The 17,389-nt window shown below is 49.8% G+C and overlaps 1 protein-coding gene across 1 annotated transcript in view; it reads right to left on the bottom strand.

The window, feature by feature from the left end:
- Window positions 1–17,389, bottom strand: part of Glt1d1 (glycosyltransferase 1 domain containing 1) — an 87,011-nt gene that overhangs the window by 32,645 nt on the left and 36,977 nt on the right. The window contains exons 5-8 of the mRNA XM_033762478.1: window positions 16,964–17,000; window positions 14,922–14,978; window positions 6,082–6,177; window positions 4,891–4,940 (exon numbers count right to left, since the gene is read on the bottom strand). Of these exons, the coding sequence (XP_033618369.1) occupies window positions 4,891–4,940; window positions 6,082–6,177; window positions 14,922–14,978; window positions 16,964–17,000 (240 nt within the window). The remainder of the gene's footprint in view (window positions 1–4,890; window positions 4,941–6,081; window positions 6,178–14,921; window positions 14,979–16,963; window positions 17,001–17,389) is intronic.

The following is a 17,389-nucleotide window of genomic DNA, read 5'->3' as shown; positions in this document are numbered from 1 at the left end:
AGGCCCAGGTTAGAAGAAACCCCTCCTGTCCTGGGCATTCGCTTACATCTGTCTATACAGGGGCCACCAAAAAAGTAGGCACCCATTGGAAAAGCAAACCTTGTGCACGTATTTCAGTACCAAATTTATCAATACACATTACTCTTGAGAGGTGCTCAGAGTGGTGGCCATGAGCTTCTGGAGGGTGTCAAGCACGGTGAGCTGCTGAGCGTGTCTACATTTTCTGGCCGACTCTGCACACAGACACAGATGAGGAGATACAGACGGTGCAGACACAGGCATGGAGGCAGAGGAGGACACAGACACATACCTGGCCATGGCCTCGGACACCCACAGCACATGATGGGGCCCCCAGCCTTCCTGAAGCCCTGCTCTGGGCCTCACCTGCAGGTCCCCAAGGCAGTGAGCACCGGGCACTGGAGGAGAGTCCTCCTGCCCTCTCTCCTGGGGCTAAGCCTGAGAGCTGCAAGGCCCGTCAGCAGGGAGGTGTGCAGTCTCTCCTCTCGTGTGGTTCTGGGGCAGAGACCCAGGACTTAGTGAACTTCTCTCATCTTTGCCTTGACAGCTGAGCTGAGCATGGTTCCACTGCCCCGGTGCTGCTTCCTCCAGGATTCCTGGGCTGGTCTCCCAGGGGGTCTACCCGGGCCTCCTCACGGCAGGCAGGATGTGCCTGACGGTACAGTCCACACCTTCTCCTGGCCAAGGCTCTGAGGTGGAGACGTCTGTCCTCCGGAGGAGGCTATCTATCGTGTGAGGCTCACTTCCGGGCCAGCCCTGGGCTCCAGGTACATCTCTGTGCTGACATCGGGCTGAAGCCATTTGTGGTACTGTGGGCACTGGACCACCTGGAGGCTCCTGGGGCCTCCTGCTGGGTGGGCTCCATGGAGGGGGGACCTGAGGCGTGGCTGCCACTGTAGTCACTCCCAGCAGCAGGCTGGGCTCCTCCAACCAAGCAGACAGGTGCAGATGCCTCAAGTCCAGAGTGCCTGGTTCATGCACCGAGCTCGCAGCCAGCGAGGGAAGAAACGGCCAAAGGGTGTCAACAATCTCAGTGAGCTGGGGGTCCGACCTGCCCTGTCACAGCCATTACAGCAAGACTCCTAATGCACCCAGGCCGGCCTCTCACCCCCTCTAATCTGCACCAATGCACAGCGCTCACACTGCAGTAAATGCTCAGAGTCAAGTAGAAATGGCTTTGCTCTCTTCGCTCAGCCCAGAAGTGATACTAAATTGAATGCTTGGCTCCAAAAACTAATAGCTGTGTGGACATTTCACTGTGAGGATGGAGAAAGCATGGGGACAGGCTGAGAAGGTCCCTCCCAAGGGGCAGCTCCGTCCCAGCACACAGCAGCACACAGACACCCGCCTGGTGTGTTCAAGTCACCACAGTGGCACAGCACACTGAAAAATCACATTCAGGGGTAAACAGCAGCGTTTTAAAAATGACAAAATAGGGCTTGGGATTTAGCTCAGTGGTGCCATGCCTGCCTGGCAAGTGCAAGCTCCTGAGTCTGATTCCCCATACCAAAAAGAAAGAAAAAAAGAAAAACGTGACATGGAACAGAATACCATAGCATGGCAAAATCTTTTTAAAATAGCAGTCTGATACAGATTCTTTCCAGAATGTGTGTATATATGTGTGATGGGTTACTTCTGTGTGTATGGGTGTGTGTGTGTGCATTGCATGCAGTGGGTTATTCTGGTGCAGGCATGTGTGTGCATGTGGGGCAGCAGGTTAACTCCGATGTACATGTGTGTCATGTGTCCATGTATGAGTAGCATGTCGCTCTGGGGTATATATAGAGGGTGTCACTCATGGCACAGGACCAGGAGCTCCCAGCTAAGGAGCAGCTCTGCAGCAACTCCTCTCTATGTCCTCTGCTCCACTGAGCTCACCCAACTGTCCATGCAGTTCCAGTGCCATCCTTTGGGGTATGCACTGCCTGTTGGACTCGGTCCCCACATTCCACAGTGCCACACCACCGTCTCTGCCTCCCCCAGGTCCCAATTGCAGCAAAGAGAAATATTTCAAAATCAAGTACACAGCTTGGTGAGGTGGCACACACCTGTGATCCCAGCACTCCAGGCTGGGATCCAGGTTGAGGCAGGTGGATTACCATGAGTTCAAGACTAAGCTGGGCTACATAGTGAATTCAAGGCCAGCCTGGACTGCATAGTGAGACCCTGTCTCAAAAAACAAAAAACAAGGCTGGGAGTTAGCTCAGTGGTTCCACCTCCTGCCTCGCAAGCGCACAGACTCCAGTTCAATGTACAGTACAAAAAAAAAAAAGACAAAACAGGTAAACAGCCAGGTGTAGTGGTGGTATGCTTATAATCCCAGCTAATGTGGAGGCTGAGGCAGGAGGATTGCAAGTTTGAATCCCACGTGGACAATTTAAGGCAATTCTATTTCAAATAAATAAAAAAAGATTGGGGGATGTAGCTCAGTGATAGAATAACTCCAGGTTCAATCTTCAGTGTCAAAATGAATAAATAATAGGCAAATGGAGGTCAGTGAGCCAGCAGTATGCTTCGGAAGGAAACGGCAGGAATGGCCTCTTTGTCCTGGAGAGAAACAGCGTGCCCCTCCTGCTCTTGCTGAAGGAGCCATGACGGCCAATGGCACTTGCTGCCGCCCCGCGGGGACCAAGTGGCAGTGAGGCCATGACGAGCCCAGGCCTCTGTGGCTCCTCCCCTCCCCTCCCTGCCATGGCCTCCCATGCCCACAGGTCTGACTTCCCCAGGACAGGGGTGATCCTCATGCTTGGTGCTCTCTGTGTCCCCTCTTGCCATCTCTGTGCGGCTTCCTGGAGAGGAACATGTTGAAGGGGACCCAGCACAGAGACCCGACACCCTCAGGTGGTGCTGGTAGGGTAAAGTGTTCCCACCCTCAGCTGCTGTGCCAGCCCCGCGGTCTGTGTCCTGCACACCAGCTGCCCGCCTGCTTATTAACATTTGCCATGGAGTCACTTTCACTCATCTCTTAAGGGCACCTGCCTACTTGGAAAGTGTACCACGTGCTACAAGTAGAGCACCGTGATAAAATAGAAATGATGAAAGAGAAACCATGGTATGAAATTCCTCCCCGGTGCTGCCTTTGCCAGCCCGTGGCTCCAAGCCCAAAGCCTTCTCCTTGGTTAGCAGGAACGTGAGCTTCAGACTGAAACTTCCTCCAACATTCTCTTCAAGCAGAGGACAGGAGGAAATGAAAAAGGAAACAGTGATTGCCACCCGGGACACAGTGTTAATTATCACTCTGGGACGAGCTTGCTGCTTGCAGAGGGCTGGCACTGGATGTGCTGTGCATATGTGGTGTGGTGTGAGCATGCATCATGCATGTCTGTGTGTGTCTGTGTGTGTGTGTGTGTGTGTGTGTGTGCACGAGCACTACACCAACACACTTGGTGGACTGAGGAGGACCCTCTGTGTGGCATCCAATGCAGCCCACACCTTCTCGGCCTGGATGCTTTTATTGGCTTCCCTGGCCTCTTTCCATGACACATTTACTTCCCAGAGCCCTGGAGAAGACAGGAAAGTGCTGACTGCTTCCTCGGTCCCTTAGGAACTGGAAAACCAGAGAAGCTACACAAGGAGGAAGGCCCAGCAGGCGCACGGAAGTTGTGCGGAAGCCGGCTTGCTGAAATTTTGGGGTACACCCCTGTGCAAAGTGCGTGAGCAGGCAAGGATGCCCACGTGTGAGTCACACAGTGGGCAGGAGGGGGTTCAGATGTGGCAGAGACTCACTACCCACGCAGGTGGAAAACACCGTGAAGCAGGCAGCGGGTACAGCCACACTGACACCAATACCCAGGGCCGGCACACTTGGGGCCAGGAGAAGCCCCCCACCCCCACCCCCATTAAGACAGTGCCTTCTCCGCATGCGGTGGAAGGGGCAGGGAGCTCAGGGGCCCCCTTGAGAACCCTAGTTCTGTCCACAAGGCCCCCACCCACTCCGCATTAGGAGCGGGATTAGATTTCAGCGTAGGAGTCTGGGGGGCACAGACCCTCAGCCAGCCATCCTGGAGCAGAAACTGCTTCCTGTGCTGTGCACACGGCTTCTTTGCCTGAGTGCCTGGAGCAAACGCAAGGTGCCCCGGGGGAGGCAGAGTGTGGCTGGACTCCCCGGGGCTGCACGCAGAGAACAGAATGTGTACCCAGCCAAGCCTCCGGAACCTGCCTCGGGCCAGGCACCACGGGGGTCCAGGTGGACGGAGGGCAGTTCCCAGCCACTGCCACTGTCATCAAGCTCAATGACCTCCCCCGGGGTGCTGCTCACCATGCCGGCCTGCAGAAACAGCCACAGCTGCGTGTCACTCTCTGAGCAACGTAACGTGGGTTGAAGGACAGGTGGAACCACATGTATGACCTGTGCAAGTTAGCCCTTCCCGTCACATAACCTGAAGTGACCCCACTTCCGTGATGACTCTGGGTTCCTCTAGCAGTTCATTAGTTAGCCTTTGCAGCAGTGAATTTGTTGTAAAGATTAACCATAATGTTCTTTATAATAAATTACCTCAGAGAGTAGCTGCAGTTGTAACGATCTTTAACCTTCGTCGGGGTTCCGCTTTAAAAAGGCAAACTGACTTCATTTTACTTAAGAATGAGGGGATCCCCGGTACCAAAAAGAAAAAAAAAAGAATAAGGGGAGAGCCAGGCATGGTGGTACACACCTTTGATCTCAGCACCTGGGAGGCTGAGGCAGAAGGATTGCTGAGAGTTCATGGCCAGCCTGAACTACATACTGAGTCCCTGTCTCAAAAAACCAAAAGAAAAAAATAAAGGGAAGAAAGCCAACTTAGTGAGACAAGTAATGTATACTATTTTAGAAAATACATCAAAAGTACAAAAGAGCAGAGAGAGAGGAGACAAGCTCACAGCACAGGGACTTACTTCCGGACCCACGATCACCATGTAGACACTTGACTCTTCTTGGTGCCATTCTTGGGAAGAAAAAAAAAGAAAAAAAAAAAAACACTTTTAAAATGGTTCCAACTCACAGCTAGGAACACTATTAAGTTTAATGGAAATTATTCCATAATAGACACTATTTCACAGCACTTTTCTTTCATAATATTAGCCAACTTAAACTAAGTATAGTAAACTATACTTAGAATTCACACACTTGACATTTTAAGTCTTAGTTAAGATTTTGTTTTCTATGGCGCCACACATTACCCAGATTTCTAATGCTGCATAAATAGGCCTGTTACGGTTTATATCTACATGTCCTCCCAAAGCCTCACATGCTGTTAGGTGGGGCTTTGAGAAGTGATAGGATCGTGGGGTGTGAAACACATCATGGATTAGCCCACTGGTGAGTCTATAGCTGGGAGTGATGTTGGAAGGTGGAGCTGGGTGGAGGAGGTGGTCACTGGGGATGTGACCTAGAGGAGTTTATCTCCCTCCTCCACCTCCTCCTCCTCGATCTCTGCTCCCTGTCTGCCCTGCCCTGCCATGGACTGTTTCTCCTCTACAATGCCCCTCTGCCATACCCCCTGCCTTGGAGCCAGCCGACAATGGACTGAAACCTCTGCACATTGTGAGCCGAAATAAACCTTTCCTCTTTAGAGTTGCAGGTGCAAGTACTGTGTCTCCAGATGAGAAAATAACAAAGACAAGGACTAATATTTAGCACAAGCCAGTAGAGTGTAGAAACTAAAGACAAATAAACCAATACAGCCAGGGCATCGTACAAGGACTGTGTGCAGGATATGTCAGTAAAAATGCATTCCTTTCTTTCCTCTCCTCTATATATATCTTTTCCCAATTTATTTATTTTTAAATTTTATTCAGTTCATCATATTTTTATTAGTTTAACATTTTAAAAATTCTTTTAGTCTTGTAATTATTTGCAGTGTTTCTGGTTTCTTCAGAACCTGTGGACATAGGAAAGCAAAAAAGAAAACAGAAATTTCTATCCAGACCTACTGATCCCTCCAGTTAGCTTCCTGGTTATTTCCAAAGCTGTGATCTCAAGACACTTCTGCTTGTGTGCAAAGAATAAGAGAAAAACCTCAAAGTCCCAAGATGCAGGCATGGCACCGAGACTCTCCATGCCCAGGTGTGATTCTGGAAACCCACCTGAAAACGCATCCACCAGGTAAAGAGGGTCCTTCACGCGCCGCAGCCCACACACGAGGAGGAACACGTGCAGCTGGTCGGTGCTCTGGTAGATCTCTGCAACACAGGTGCAGGCACGTTAGCAGGGAGAATGCTCACTGCTGGGTCTGTGGCTATGGCGTCTGCACATTCCCTTTCCTGGCCTTGAGGCCAGCTTCCCTGCTGTGAGCAGCACCCTACTGGTGGTGAATGTTCACCTCTGTAGCCACGGGGAAAGACAAGGCCCGACAGAGCTGACCCAGTGAGCACCAATACTGGAGGCCAAGGAAAAATGCCTGTACCCAGTTCTAGATGGGTGGACTATTTCCCTGATGAAATTAGAAGCTGGGTGTGGTTCTGTACACCTGTAAACCCAGCAGGAGCATTGCAAACTCAAGGCCAGCTTGGGAAATAACTTGATAAAACCCTGTATCAAAATAAAATAAGTAAACAAGGGCTGGGGGTGTAGCTCAGTGGTAGAGAGCCTGCCTGGCCTACACAAGTCCAGGGTTCTATCCCTTGCACAAAGAGAAGTGACAGATGTCTTGTGTATTAACATGTGCTCGAGTTCACACATGCACGGACAAGTCCACATATCTAGAGATTGTGTGTCCACAGGCAGGGAAGCACACCAGGCATAAAACCATCCACTACATCTCACACACAAACAAGTTTGATATGTCCACTATGCCTCAAGAAACCAGGAAAAATGTAAAATAAAAAAAGGAGACAGAAGAGGCTTAGGTTTGCAGGATGGAAAGCAGGACTTGAGGCTGGCTGGGGACCCGGGTTGTGCAGTTCCCTGTCCCTCCGGGCTGCCTGTGACCTCCACTGGTCGGAGAAGTGGGGTGCATGACCCAGCCCTGGCCCTGGAAGCCTCGTGGCGACCCTGCCACCCACAGCCCTGCACACACTAGTGCCTGTGACAGCCCGGCCACTTCCCTGGGGATAACACTTTGCGGGGTGACACTGACCCTGCTGGTGAGCCTGAGATCCACAGGGACCGTGCTGGACCTGTGGGGCCGCAGCTGCCTGCAAATGTCCACTGAGCCCAAAGGACGTGTTCGGAGCAGACAGGAGGCAGGCAATTACAAATACACACCAAAATGGTAGCCACCACAAACCTGGATGCATCCAGCAGGGGCTATTTGAGCCGGAGCACCTTGGGGTGGTTTCTTACAGCTCGCTCGGCCCGCCCTCAACAGGACACCCACTGTCAGCTGCTTGGGAACTTCAGCATCCTTAACCTGCACAGCCAGCCACAGCATCACGCCAGTTCAGGGCTGTCCCACATGGGCATCTGCCCTTCACTCAAGGCAGATGATTCTTTTCTCCGTGCTTCTTTAAGTCTTGAACAGAAACATCCCTAGTCTGATGGTAACAAGGCACACTGACACCAGCTGAATGCAATTGCCAAAGGGTTAAAACGGACTGCACAATTGCTGGTGGAACAAACACCTCCTGACATGGTCAGATGCAGATCCGTCTCTCAGCAAAGCTTCAGAAACCATTACAGGGCTGGGGTGTGGCTCGGTGGCGAGCACTTGCCAAGCATGCCCGAGGCCCTGGGTTCCAACTCCAGCAGTGCCAAATTTTAAAAAACCCAAATCATCACGGTCCCTGAATTAACCATGAGTAGTTAATACTGAGCTATGTTGAGACAGGCCTCTTATCTATTCCTCCAAAACCCTGAGTACCCTGAAACCAACCTCAGAACTTCGACCTGAGCGAGCATATCTTTGAACCAAAGCTTGAGCTAGAAGCTACATGAAGATCTTGGATGTGGGTCAGAGAACTTGAGGTCAGGCATTCGAGTCTGAGCCAGGTGTCAGCCAGCCCAGAAATGAGAAGAGCCACAGGAAAGTGCCAAGGATAGGCCACCTCGAGTGAGGACAGACAGAGCTCAGCAGGTCCTGGGTGGGGTGGGGCCACTAAGGGGCACTTTGATTGGAGGCAGTGTGCTGGGCCAGAGATCAGAGTGCATTCACGGGGAGCTCTTGCCCAGCATGTGCCACGCCCTGGGTGCCAGCGGGCAATGAAAACAAATGCAATCCAGAAAGTTGCTTATTAGCTACAGAGATAAATACCAGTATGTAGAGAAACCAGACAGATGTCACCTTGGGGGAGGGAGAGGACCTCAGCACGTGTGCACATGACACACACAGGTCACATCTTCAGAAAGCACGTGAGGGCCAGGGCCCACATGTGCCGTGCTCAGATGTGGCTGCCCAGAGGATCTGCTCCAAGGTGTGGGAAGAGTAGGGGAGGAAGAAAGCAAAAGGACATGCAGGGTCTAAAAACAGGAGGAAGTGGAGAGTCTGTGCCACCTAATCAAGGAGAGATGGATTACATAAAAGTGCAGAACACAGCCCAGGGCACTGGCGTCCAGCCACGGAGGCAGAGACAGCTGGGTGCGGAGCCCTGTGAGCTCCAGTGAGGATGGCTCGGCTCTCTAGGTGCCTGGCAGCCTGCGGGTCATGCCATGCTTCCTGTTCATTACATGGCCAGAGTCGGCTACTCAGCAGCAGCTTCAACTGGGTCAGCAGAAGCTGGGGCCGGCCCTGGCCCTGCACTGCTCCAGGTCGCTGGAGATGCACCAGTGGGGGTGGAGGGTGGGAACCCAGCCAGGTGCAGCAGATCTGCGACTCACCCAAGATCATCTGAGGCCTGCAGGACCCAGCATCAGTGTGCGAGCCACACACCCACCCAGCGGTACATAGTTCCACAAAGCACCCGGGCCTCGCTACATATGAGGCCCTTGATGTGCTCAATTTATTTCATTTCAGTTTTTAAAGTGCTCGTCCCTGGCTCCCTAAATTGATTTAAGAATTCCTGGCCTGGGGGGCCAGGAGGGCGGGAGCAGGAGCTAATCCTCTGGTCCTTGCCTCCTTCGCGCCCTCCTGGGTTGGAGATGAAATGTAATAGGAATTTAGGAAACTGCATTAGATGATGACAGGAGAAAGGACTCACTGGTCTTTTGCTAGGGCTTTTGAAAAATGAAATGCAGAGGTGACATTTGGACTTGACAGAAGTGCCATTTCCCAAAAATAAAGATAACGGTTGAAGCACCCTGACCTGTGGGCCAGTGCTGCTGCCCCCAGCACTCACACGCCCATGCTGGTGACCAGCAGCCAGGCTGCTGTGGCCCTTGGTGGCGCTTCAGAGGGGCTGCTATTCTTGCTGGGCCTGCTGAGGTCCAGAGGAGTGGCAGGCGCCTCCCTGAGATGAGAGTGAATTTCACTTCCTGTTTTAGGAGGAACTTGCTTCTGCTCTGTGCCCTCCTGTGACATCTGGTGACACCCGAGCTAAGGTCTGAGGCCGTCATGTATGAACGCACACATGTAGGTGCCTTTCCTGCGGTACTGTTTCCTGCAGGGTGGTATTTTTAATCTTCACAACAAAAATGTGTCACTGGCACGGTCTGACACAACATCAGCAATGGCAAGCTGAACACACTTCCTGGGCCCGAGGTGACTCAGCCAGTGTCCATAACAGAATCCCTGACATCACTTCCTGTCCCTGCACTCACTTCCGGCAGGCTCCCATTCCACTCTCTATCGTATCACTAGGAGAAAAGGATCCAGGAACTTTAGCCGTGCATGGTAAGCTAACTGAATTTTAGCTGAAAAATCTGACTCTCTGGCTTTGTACGAATGAAGAGGGGCTGGGGGAACAGCTCAGTGGTAGAGGAGCAGTTGCCTAGTGCGCACAGTCTTAGGTGTGATTTGTAGCACCCTCAAAAAATTTTTTTAAAAATGAAGAGATCTAGTAACATTAATATTCCATATAAAGAACGAATGTGTCTTTGTCAGGAACAGCCCAAAGAAGAAACAGAATAGTGTGAGTGAGGTGTATTAGTTTCCATATAGACAGGAGAGGGAGTGGGAGAGGGGAATTAAGTAAGCAATGGACAAATAAAACGAAATAGAGGAAAGCCAGGAGGGAATGGCTCAGTCAAACTTAAGATTCCCTCTTCTGTACTTTTTGAGTTGGAAGGTCTACAAGGAATCATTACTTTGCATCTGTTAGTCACTGGTCCTTTTAAGCAGAATCATGGAGCCCTGAATCCTAACATTTCAGATGCACAGAAAGCCTTAAAGACCAGGTAACTAATTTGATGCCAACAGATGTTTCTTCTCATCAGAACAGCGGTCATTAATTCACGTGATGGTTTAAGGGACAGCTGCTGACCGCACGTGGCCCACGCAATCTTCGTGCACCCTGAGCTGACAGGATCTAACATGGATCTCAGGGAGACAGGGCTTGTGAGCTTGGGCTGAGAGATACAATGAGCACGGCAGGAGCCTGCTGCCTGTCGAGGGAGGCTGGTGTAAGGGTCTGAAGAAGCAGGCCACAACCCCATCCCTCATCACCACCAGAGCATGGTGGAGGTTTAAATGAGCCCCCGCGCTGCTCTGCAACTTCCAGGAGAGCAATTCCTAGGGACTCAGAGTGCTTTGGTCACTAACAGGCTGTACGCAGCTCCCTGTGCCTTCTGTTGTCACCGTCTGAAGCTCCGAGCGGAAGTGGCAAGCCGCAGTACCCGGACCATGGTAAGACTGGACGCAGACAGGAGCATGGGCCATCGCAGAGTCCGAGACGGTGAAGATGAATGATGCCAAATGAGAACAGACGTCGCTCATGAGCCGGGACGCAGAGGAGCCCTCGTCGGCCCTGTCACCAGCTCGCACTGCTGATCCAGGGCCTGACACAGTCTGCCGGGTCACAAGCTCTGAGCACTCACCGCCTCTGGGGCAGGGCTCCAAGGGGCTGAGGAGTTGCTGCCTCAGAGTAATTAAACTCCAGCCATTCTGCTCATCACTCACAGCAGGACTGGCCCTGCTGCTCCGGAAGCTGGTGACAGGTCACCCTGGCTTGGAAATTATGAAGCTCAGTCACACCGCACGTGCCTTGTAATGTATTGGAGATGAACTTGCTCACAGCTGGCAGTGAAGTGGGCCGGTTCTGGCCGGCACCGTCCCTGACATGATGGAGTGGTTGGGCAGGGCAGGGGCGTCTGTCACACTGGGATCGGCCACGCCGCTGTCACCAGGATTGATGAGCACGCTATGAAAATGATTTCCAGTAAAACGCCTGGAGATTTTTCTTTTCAAGGGAAACTACAATGATGTGGCCTGTAGGTAAGGCCTTGTCCTGGTGTCAGGGACTCCAGCTCCCTCCCTCCTGCCGAGGGCAGCTGTGATCCTGAATGCTCAGCCTCTCCCCAGTACAGAGCAGACCCACAGCTGCCCACCCTGGCCTGCAGACCCTCCAAGCGCAGTTCCTGTGTCTACCATGCACTGCGGGCCTCCTCTGTGGGCAAGCAAGGACCCAGGCAACAGGATTCTGGGCATTGTGGCCATGCTGATTTCAGAGTGCATGAGGGAGGGAGCAAGAGGGAGCAAGTGCACTGTGCTGTGCTGTGTGGGGAAAGAGCCTGCCCTGCACTGCACTGGGACCCTCTGAGATCCCCGTGCCTTCCCAGGGTCAAGCCTGCCGGTTGTGTGAGCCCCTGACAGCTGCTGACCAGGGGCATCCAACCCAGAGGCTCCACTGTGGGGGATTCCTGCTAAGGAACAGGCGAGGGCATAAAGACCACGTCCTAGTGCTCTCTCCACTGCACATGGGAGGAGTTGTAACAAAAGTCTAAATGTCAGAAAAAGGCCCAGGTCCAACTAGTTACAGCAAAGCAATGACATGAAAGAGATTGGAGCCATGCTGCAGTGAGAGCTAATAAGTAAATCCGCAAGACTGTGGGACGCATCAGCACACGAAGCCAACGTGTTTCCATTCCCTCACAACCACTGGAAGATTAAAAACATGTAAGTCTATAATTGCATCAAAAATAATAGTTAAACATATTTATTAATGAATACACTTTGAGACCATAATGTAAGTGAAATAAATCAGGCACAAGAGCTTAAATATCACACGGTTTCTCTTTCATAAGAAATCCAAACTATAAATAACTTAAAGAGCAAAATGAAAGACAGATAAAAGGAAATAGATCATTCTCAAATGGGAACAGGACCGAGAGATGGAGGGAGTGGGGACAGGGACGGAAAGGGGCTGAAGTAGGGATGAAGAGGTGCTGCGCCCATGTGCGGGGAAGTAAACACTGTGTACTACAAATGTGGACTTAATAAACATAAAGAGATGTTTACAAGGCATGAGAGATTTGTACAAGTGGTTATGAGGATAAAATAAATAAGGCTTCCATAAACAGGCACATTATATTTGCAGATTTTAAGACATTGTTGGTAAGATATCAATTCTTAAATTGCTCTACAGAGTCAATGAGATAGAATTTTATGGTAATTGATAGGATGCTTTGGAAATTTATATGGACATGTAAAAAAATCTATATTACCTAATATAATTTTAAAACAAAGCTTGAGATTAATACCACCTGGTTTCTATGTTTATTAAAAATCGACATGAATAAAATAGACATATACATCAATGGCCTTCTCCTACATAGTAAATTAACTATCAACAAGGATGCAAAAACAATTTAAAAGAGATGGAAGAATATTTTTACTTTTTCATTTTTTTTGGGAGATAGGGTCTCACTATGTAGCTCAAAGGGCCTTGAAATCACTGACATCTCCTGCATCAGCCTCTCGAGTGCTGGGATTATAGGTGTGTGTCACCAATGCTAGAAGAACATTTTTGAAATGATACTGGAACAACTAGATATTCTTACAGGAAAATTTGTATCCCTATCTCACACTACACATAAGAATTAACTTCAAATGGATTTATAATCCCAAATGAAAGCACTGGAGATGTTAAAACTTCTAGAGGTGAGAAAAAAATATCTCTGCTGCCTTAGGGAGGCAATGATTTGTTAGACAGGACTCAGATGTACTACTCATTAAAGAAAAAACTGATACAACTGGACTTCAACAAAATTAAAAACTGCTCTTCAGTAGGCATGGTTAAGAAAAAGAAAAGAGAAGAACAGGATGAGAGAGACACTCATAGTACATATATCTGACAAAAGCCTTGTGGCCAGGCCATGAAGAACTGCTGCGAATCAGGTAAGAAAGGACAAAATGCCTGGCTGCCCCAACACAAAGCGCAAGACCAGAACATGCAGTGTGCACATGGGAAGGAGCTGGACCCACCAGGGTGCCAATTGCTCATCCTCGGATGTCAACACCAACTCGGGAGGACCAAACTGGAGCTCCTAGCAACTCTGGAAGGCCAGTGTGGTAGAGCTATCCAGGGTGGTGGTGCACAACTGTAATCGCCACACCCTGGGAGGCTGAAGCAGGAGAATCTGAGTTTCGGCCCAGTCTAGGTAACTTAGCCATTTAGCGAGACCCTGTCCCAAAATAAGAAATGGGCTATTGATATAACCCAGTGTGAAGGCCCCAGTTCAACATCCAGGACCCATAAAAGAAAAGAAAATGTAAAGGACCCTGGAAAACAGTTTGGCTGGAATTGGGGGTGTTTGTCTTTTATTTGGTGTTGAGGATGGGACCCTTTGCTTCACATGGGAGACCTACCACCGAGCCATGCCTGCAGCCTGCCCCCTCCTTGATAATGTTATATATCTACCCAATCACCAAACTATCCAATTTATAGGCCTGTATGAAAGAAACAACAGGTGGGGGATTTGGCCCAGTGGTTCACTGCCTCTCGAGCACAAGGACCTGAGTTCAATCCCCAGTATCAAAAATAAATAAATAAAATAAAAATAAACAAAAACACATGCACCAAAATCTTTACACTAGAATGTTTACAGTTAAAACCCTGAACAGCCCACAAGTCCATTTGCAGGACAGCAGACAACTAGGGCACACCCGCACAGAGGAATACTATGCTATAATATCAAAGGCAGCTGCAGAGGTGCAGGAGGAAAGGACAATATCCCACACATTTCACTAAGCAGAGAAAGCCAGCCATAAGCCAGCACTCGCTGTGGGATTCGCTTTGTGAAGTTCAAGAGTAGGTGAAACCAGCAGCAAAGGCAGAAACCCAAGGGCCAAACTGAACCCAGGGATATCACAAGCCTGGGACACTGCCCGCTGACTTGATATCTGAGACCCTGCACCCCCTGACTCCAACCCTCCATGCACCAAGTCAAGAAGCTCTGCTCCTGCAGACACAGTGAATAACAAGGCGGGTCAGAGTCATAAGTAACACTTCCTCTTCTTTTTGTCCTTTGAAAATCCTGTATCCGAGAAAGACCACACTGAACGTGAACAGCCCTTCCGTTTCAGTGCTGAGATTTCAACTGACTTAACCTTACATCTTCCTCTGACTTCTCATGTTTCTGCAACAGTCATTCATTTGACTGAGCTGTGCCCTCTGCCCCTTTACAATTTCATGTTGAGATAGCGTCTCGCTAAGTTGCCCAGACTGGCTTTGAATTTGCAATTCTCTTGCATCAGCCTACTGGGGAGCTGGGATCACAAGCATTCGCCTCCATGCCAGGCCTTTACTTGTAATTAACAGTAAAATGGAGTGAATGCATGAGGCTGTCATCTGATAAAGACCAAATGAGACACAGAGTGATTCTCAGAAGTGTGCTGAGAACAGCATCAGGAAGGCTGAGCCCCCGCTGACTGCCGCCCTGCTGTCCTCCAGAGTGGGTCCATCCCCAAGGCACAGAGGGCAGCAAGGCTCAGTTTGCTCTGCTGGGTTTTCCTTGCACTGTTCCTCTTTGTGACATCACTTCCTGCTGTCCTGATTCCATTCATGATGCCATTTCCTGCTGCCCTGTCCCTGTTCATGGTGTCACTTCCTGCCCTTGACCCTGGACCAGTGCATTTCGCAGGACCCCCAGTGTGACAGTCCCTGTGTCACCTCACCTGCACGCTGGAGGAAGCTGTTCCAGTTGAAGGCGGCATTTGGTATTGTTGCGATTCCTGGTTAAAGGAAAGAGAGGAAAGGTCACTTTGCGAAGCTGCTGGTATCGTGCCAGTGTGGTGGCTGAAGTTTCAGTAGTTCCAAGCTCTCTGGGGTCCCTGAACCACCCCAGCCCGGGGCTTTAAAGTGAGCCCAGATTACAAGGGACCATTGACTCTTCCCCACCCTCCAGGACAATGCCGCACTCCTCTGGGTCACACAGACCCACTTTCTTTTCTTTTGAGACCTGGTCTCCCAATGTAGCCCAGGCTGGCTTCCAACTCACAGGAATCTTCCTGCCTCAGCCTCCCTAGTGCTGGGATTACAAGTGTGTGCCACCACACCTGGCAAAAAAGGCACTGTTAAGGTTTCTAGAATGTAAGCAACCTAACAACTCCAGGTAGAAAGGATACCTTTATTTAAAAGTCCTAACTTAACCCTCACCAGTCATGCATTACCACCTGGGGCTGGGTCATGGCCTTGGATCGATTTGCTGGTTAAATTTACATTTTTCTTTGAAAATGAACATTTTAAAATGTAACCACTCCATGTGCAACATTGGACAGATTATCTTGAGAAGCTGTGAAGTTTGGTCATCTAACCCCCTGGGAAGCATGCTCTGTGGCCAGCATCTGCTCTGAATGATGCAAAGTACAAAGGACAGTGGGATGGGAGACCAAAAAGCTTAATGTAATCCCAGCACTGGGGAGGCTGAGGCAGGAGAATTGCCATGAGCTCAAGGCCAGCCTGGACCACACAGCAAGACCCTGTCTCAAACAAACAAAAAGCTGAGCATTATTTTCGTCTCCTAATTTCATCTTGCTCTGTCCCAATTTGTGATGACTTACAAAACTAACCGACTCTTTTATTAAAAAGTTAAATTAAAATTGAGTTAAAATGTTTAAATGAAATTAAATTCTTCCAAAGGAATCATAATCAGTTAAAACCATCACATTTTACATGAGACTAAAAACATGATTTCTGAGGAATGATTAGGAGTGTGATGGCAAATTTTTAGAGTTTTCGAAGCCACACATAGCCCATGGCACCGCTACTGTGCTAGGAGGTCTTGGGTGGACTGACAGCAACTTGTGAGATGACTCTCTGGGACAGCATCAGACAGACAAAAGACCACAGTGGGTCACAGGCGGTGAAAGCAGCATAAAAATTAAGCTGGTTTAAAATGCAAGGAGGGTAATGGGGAAAAGAAGAGCAATCGAGAAATGTCATATACAGGTACAAATTCCCTGTGATGAATGTGATTGTTGTGTATATGCAGATTGTGCCAATGAAATTAGACGTTTTTAAGAAATGCTATAAGTAGTAACAGATGCATGCTGAAAGGTCAGTCTATATAAAACGATCCCTCGCAAAGGAGTGTGAGTGGGTGGAACAGACAGCAGCACCCTTGGGCAGGCTGATTCCTCTGTCCTGCTGACCACACCCACATGCACCCCCAGCACGGGCTGGCCCACTCTGCTGCAGGGCGAGGGCAGCTGGAATGCAGCTCACTGAAGGCCTGGATGCTACAGTGGCCCTGGGGATCGTCCAGGGGTGCTCTGCCCATGAGCTACATCCCAGTCCTTTTTAAAGTTTGGATTTTGAGGCAGGGTCTCACTGGTTCACCCAGGCAGGACTTGAACTAATAATCCTCCTGCCTCAGCCTTCCTCGGTGCTGGGATGCCGGGTACTTTGTCTTGTTTTGTTTGCTTAAATGTGGCATACATGGGGTACATTACACTTCTGCTCAGGAAAAGGGCACTCAATCTGCATCTTAATTATTTTGTAATTTTTCTTCTTCTTTTATTCTAGAGTTGGAAAATAATGAAAATGTACCCACTGTATTGATTATTTTAAGTAAATCTCAGAAATCATATGTCATTCATTAACATTTCAATGGGTATCTGTAAAGAACTCATTCCTTTAAAATATAACACACACACACACACACACACACACACACACACACACACACATATATATATTACCTATAAAAAATTCTTACCTTGACTCTGGACATAGATCTTACCCTGAGCATGCGGCTTTTTAAAGGAGAGAGAGAAAAAGATAGATGTGACAGTCCATCTCGGGCTTTTTAGAGATAAATAAGGCATTGTAAATCCTGAGAGAAGCAAGTATCTCCCCCAACCCCATCCCCAGCCCTGCTGGGAGTCTCCAGGCTTTGGGAGCATGGGGGACTCTGTTTCAAGAGGGTTTTGCCGTGAAAACCACAGCTCTGCAGGCGTGAAGCAGAGGACTGGCTCGGTGGTTACCAGGTTAGTGCCGAAGCTGCTGAGTAGCCAGGGGCAGCGCCCTCGCCCTTGGGTGGGAAAGAGTATGCTCCGCCCACCCAGACAAAAGACAAGGGATGCCTGGATAAAGGGAGAAGAGAAAGAGGAAGACACGGGAGGGAAAGGACTGGGGGGGGGGG

Source organism: Fukomys damarensis, unplaced genomic scaffold, assembly GCF_012274545.1.
Source record: "Fukomys damarensis isolate Sample0158 unplaced genomic scaffold, DMR_v1.0_HiC HiC_scaffold_12, whole genome shotgun sequence".
In the NCBI taxonomy this organism is placed as follows: Eukaryota; Metazoa; Chordata; class Mammalia; order Rodentia; family Bathyergidae; genus Fukomys; species Fukomys damarensis.
Note: the sequence above shows the minus strand (reverse complement) of the source record. Positions and strands in the feature narration are given on the sequence as shown.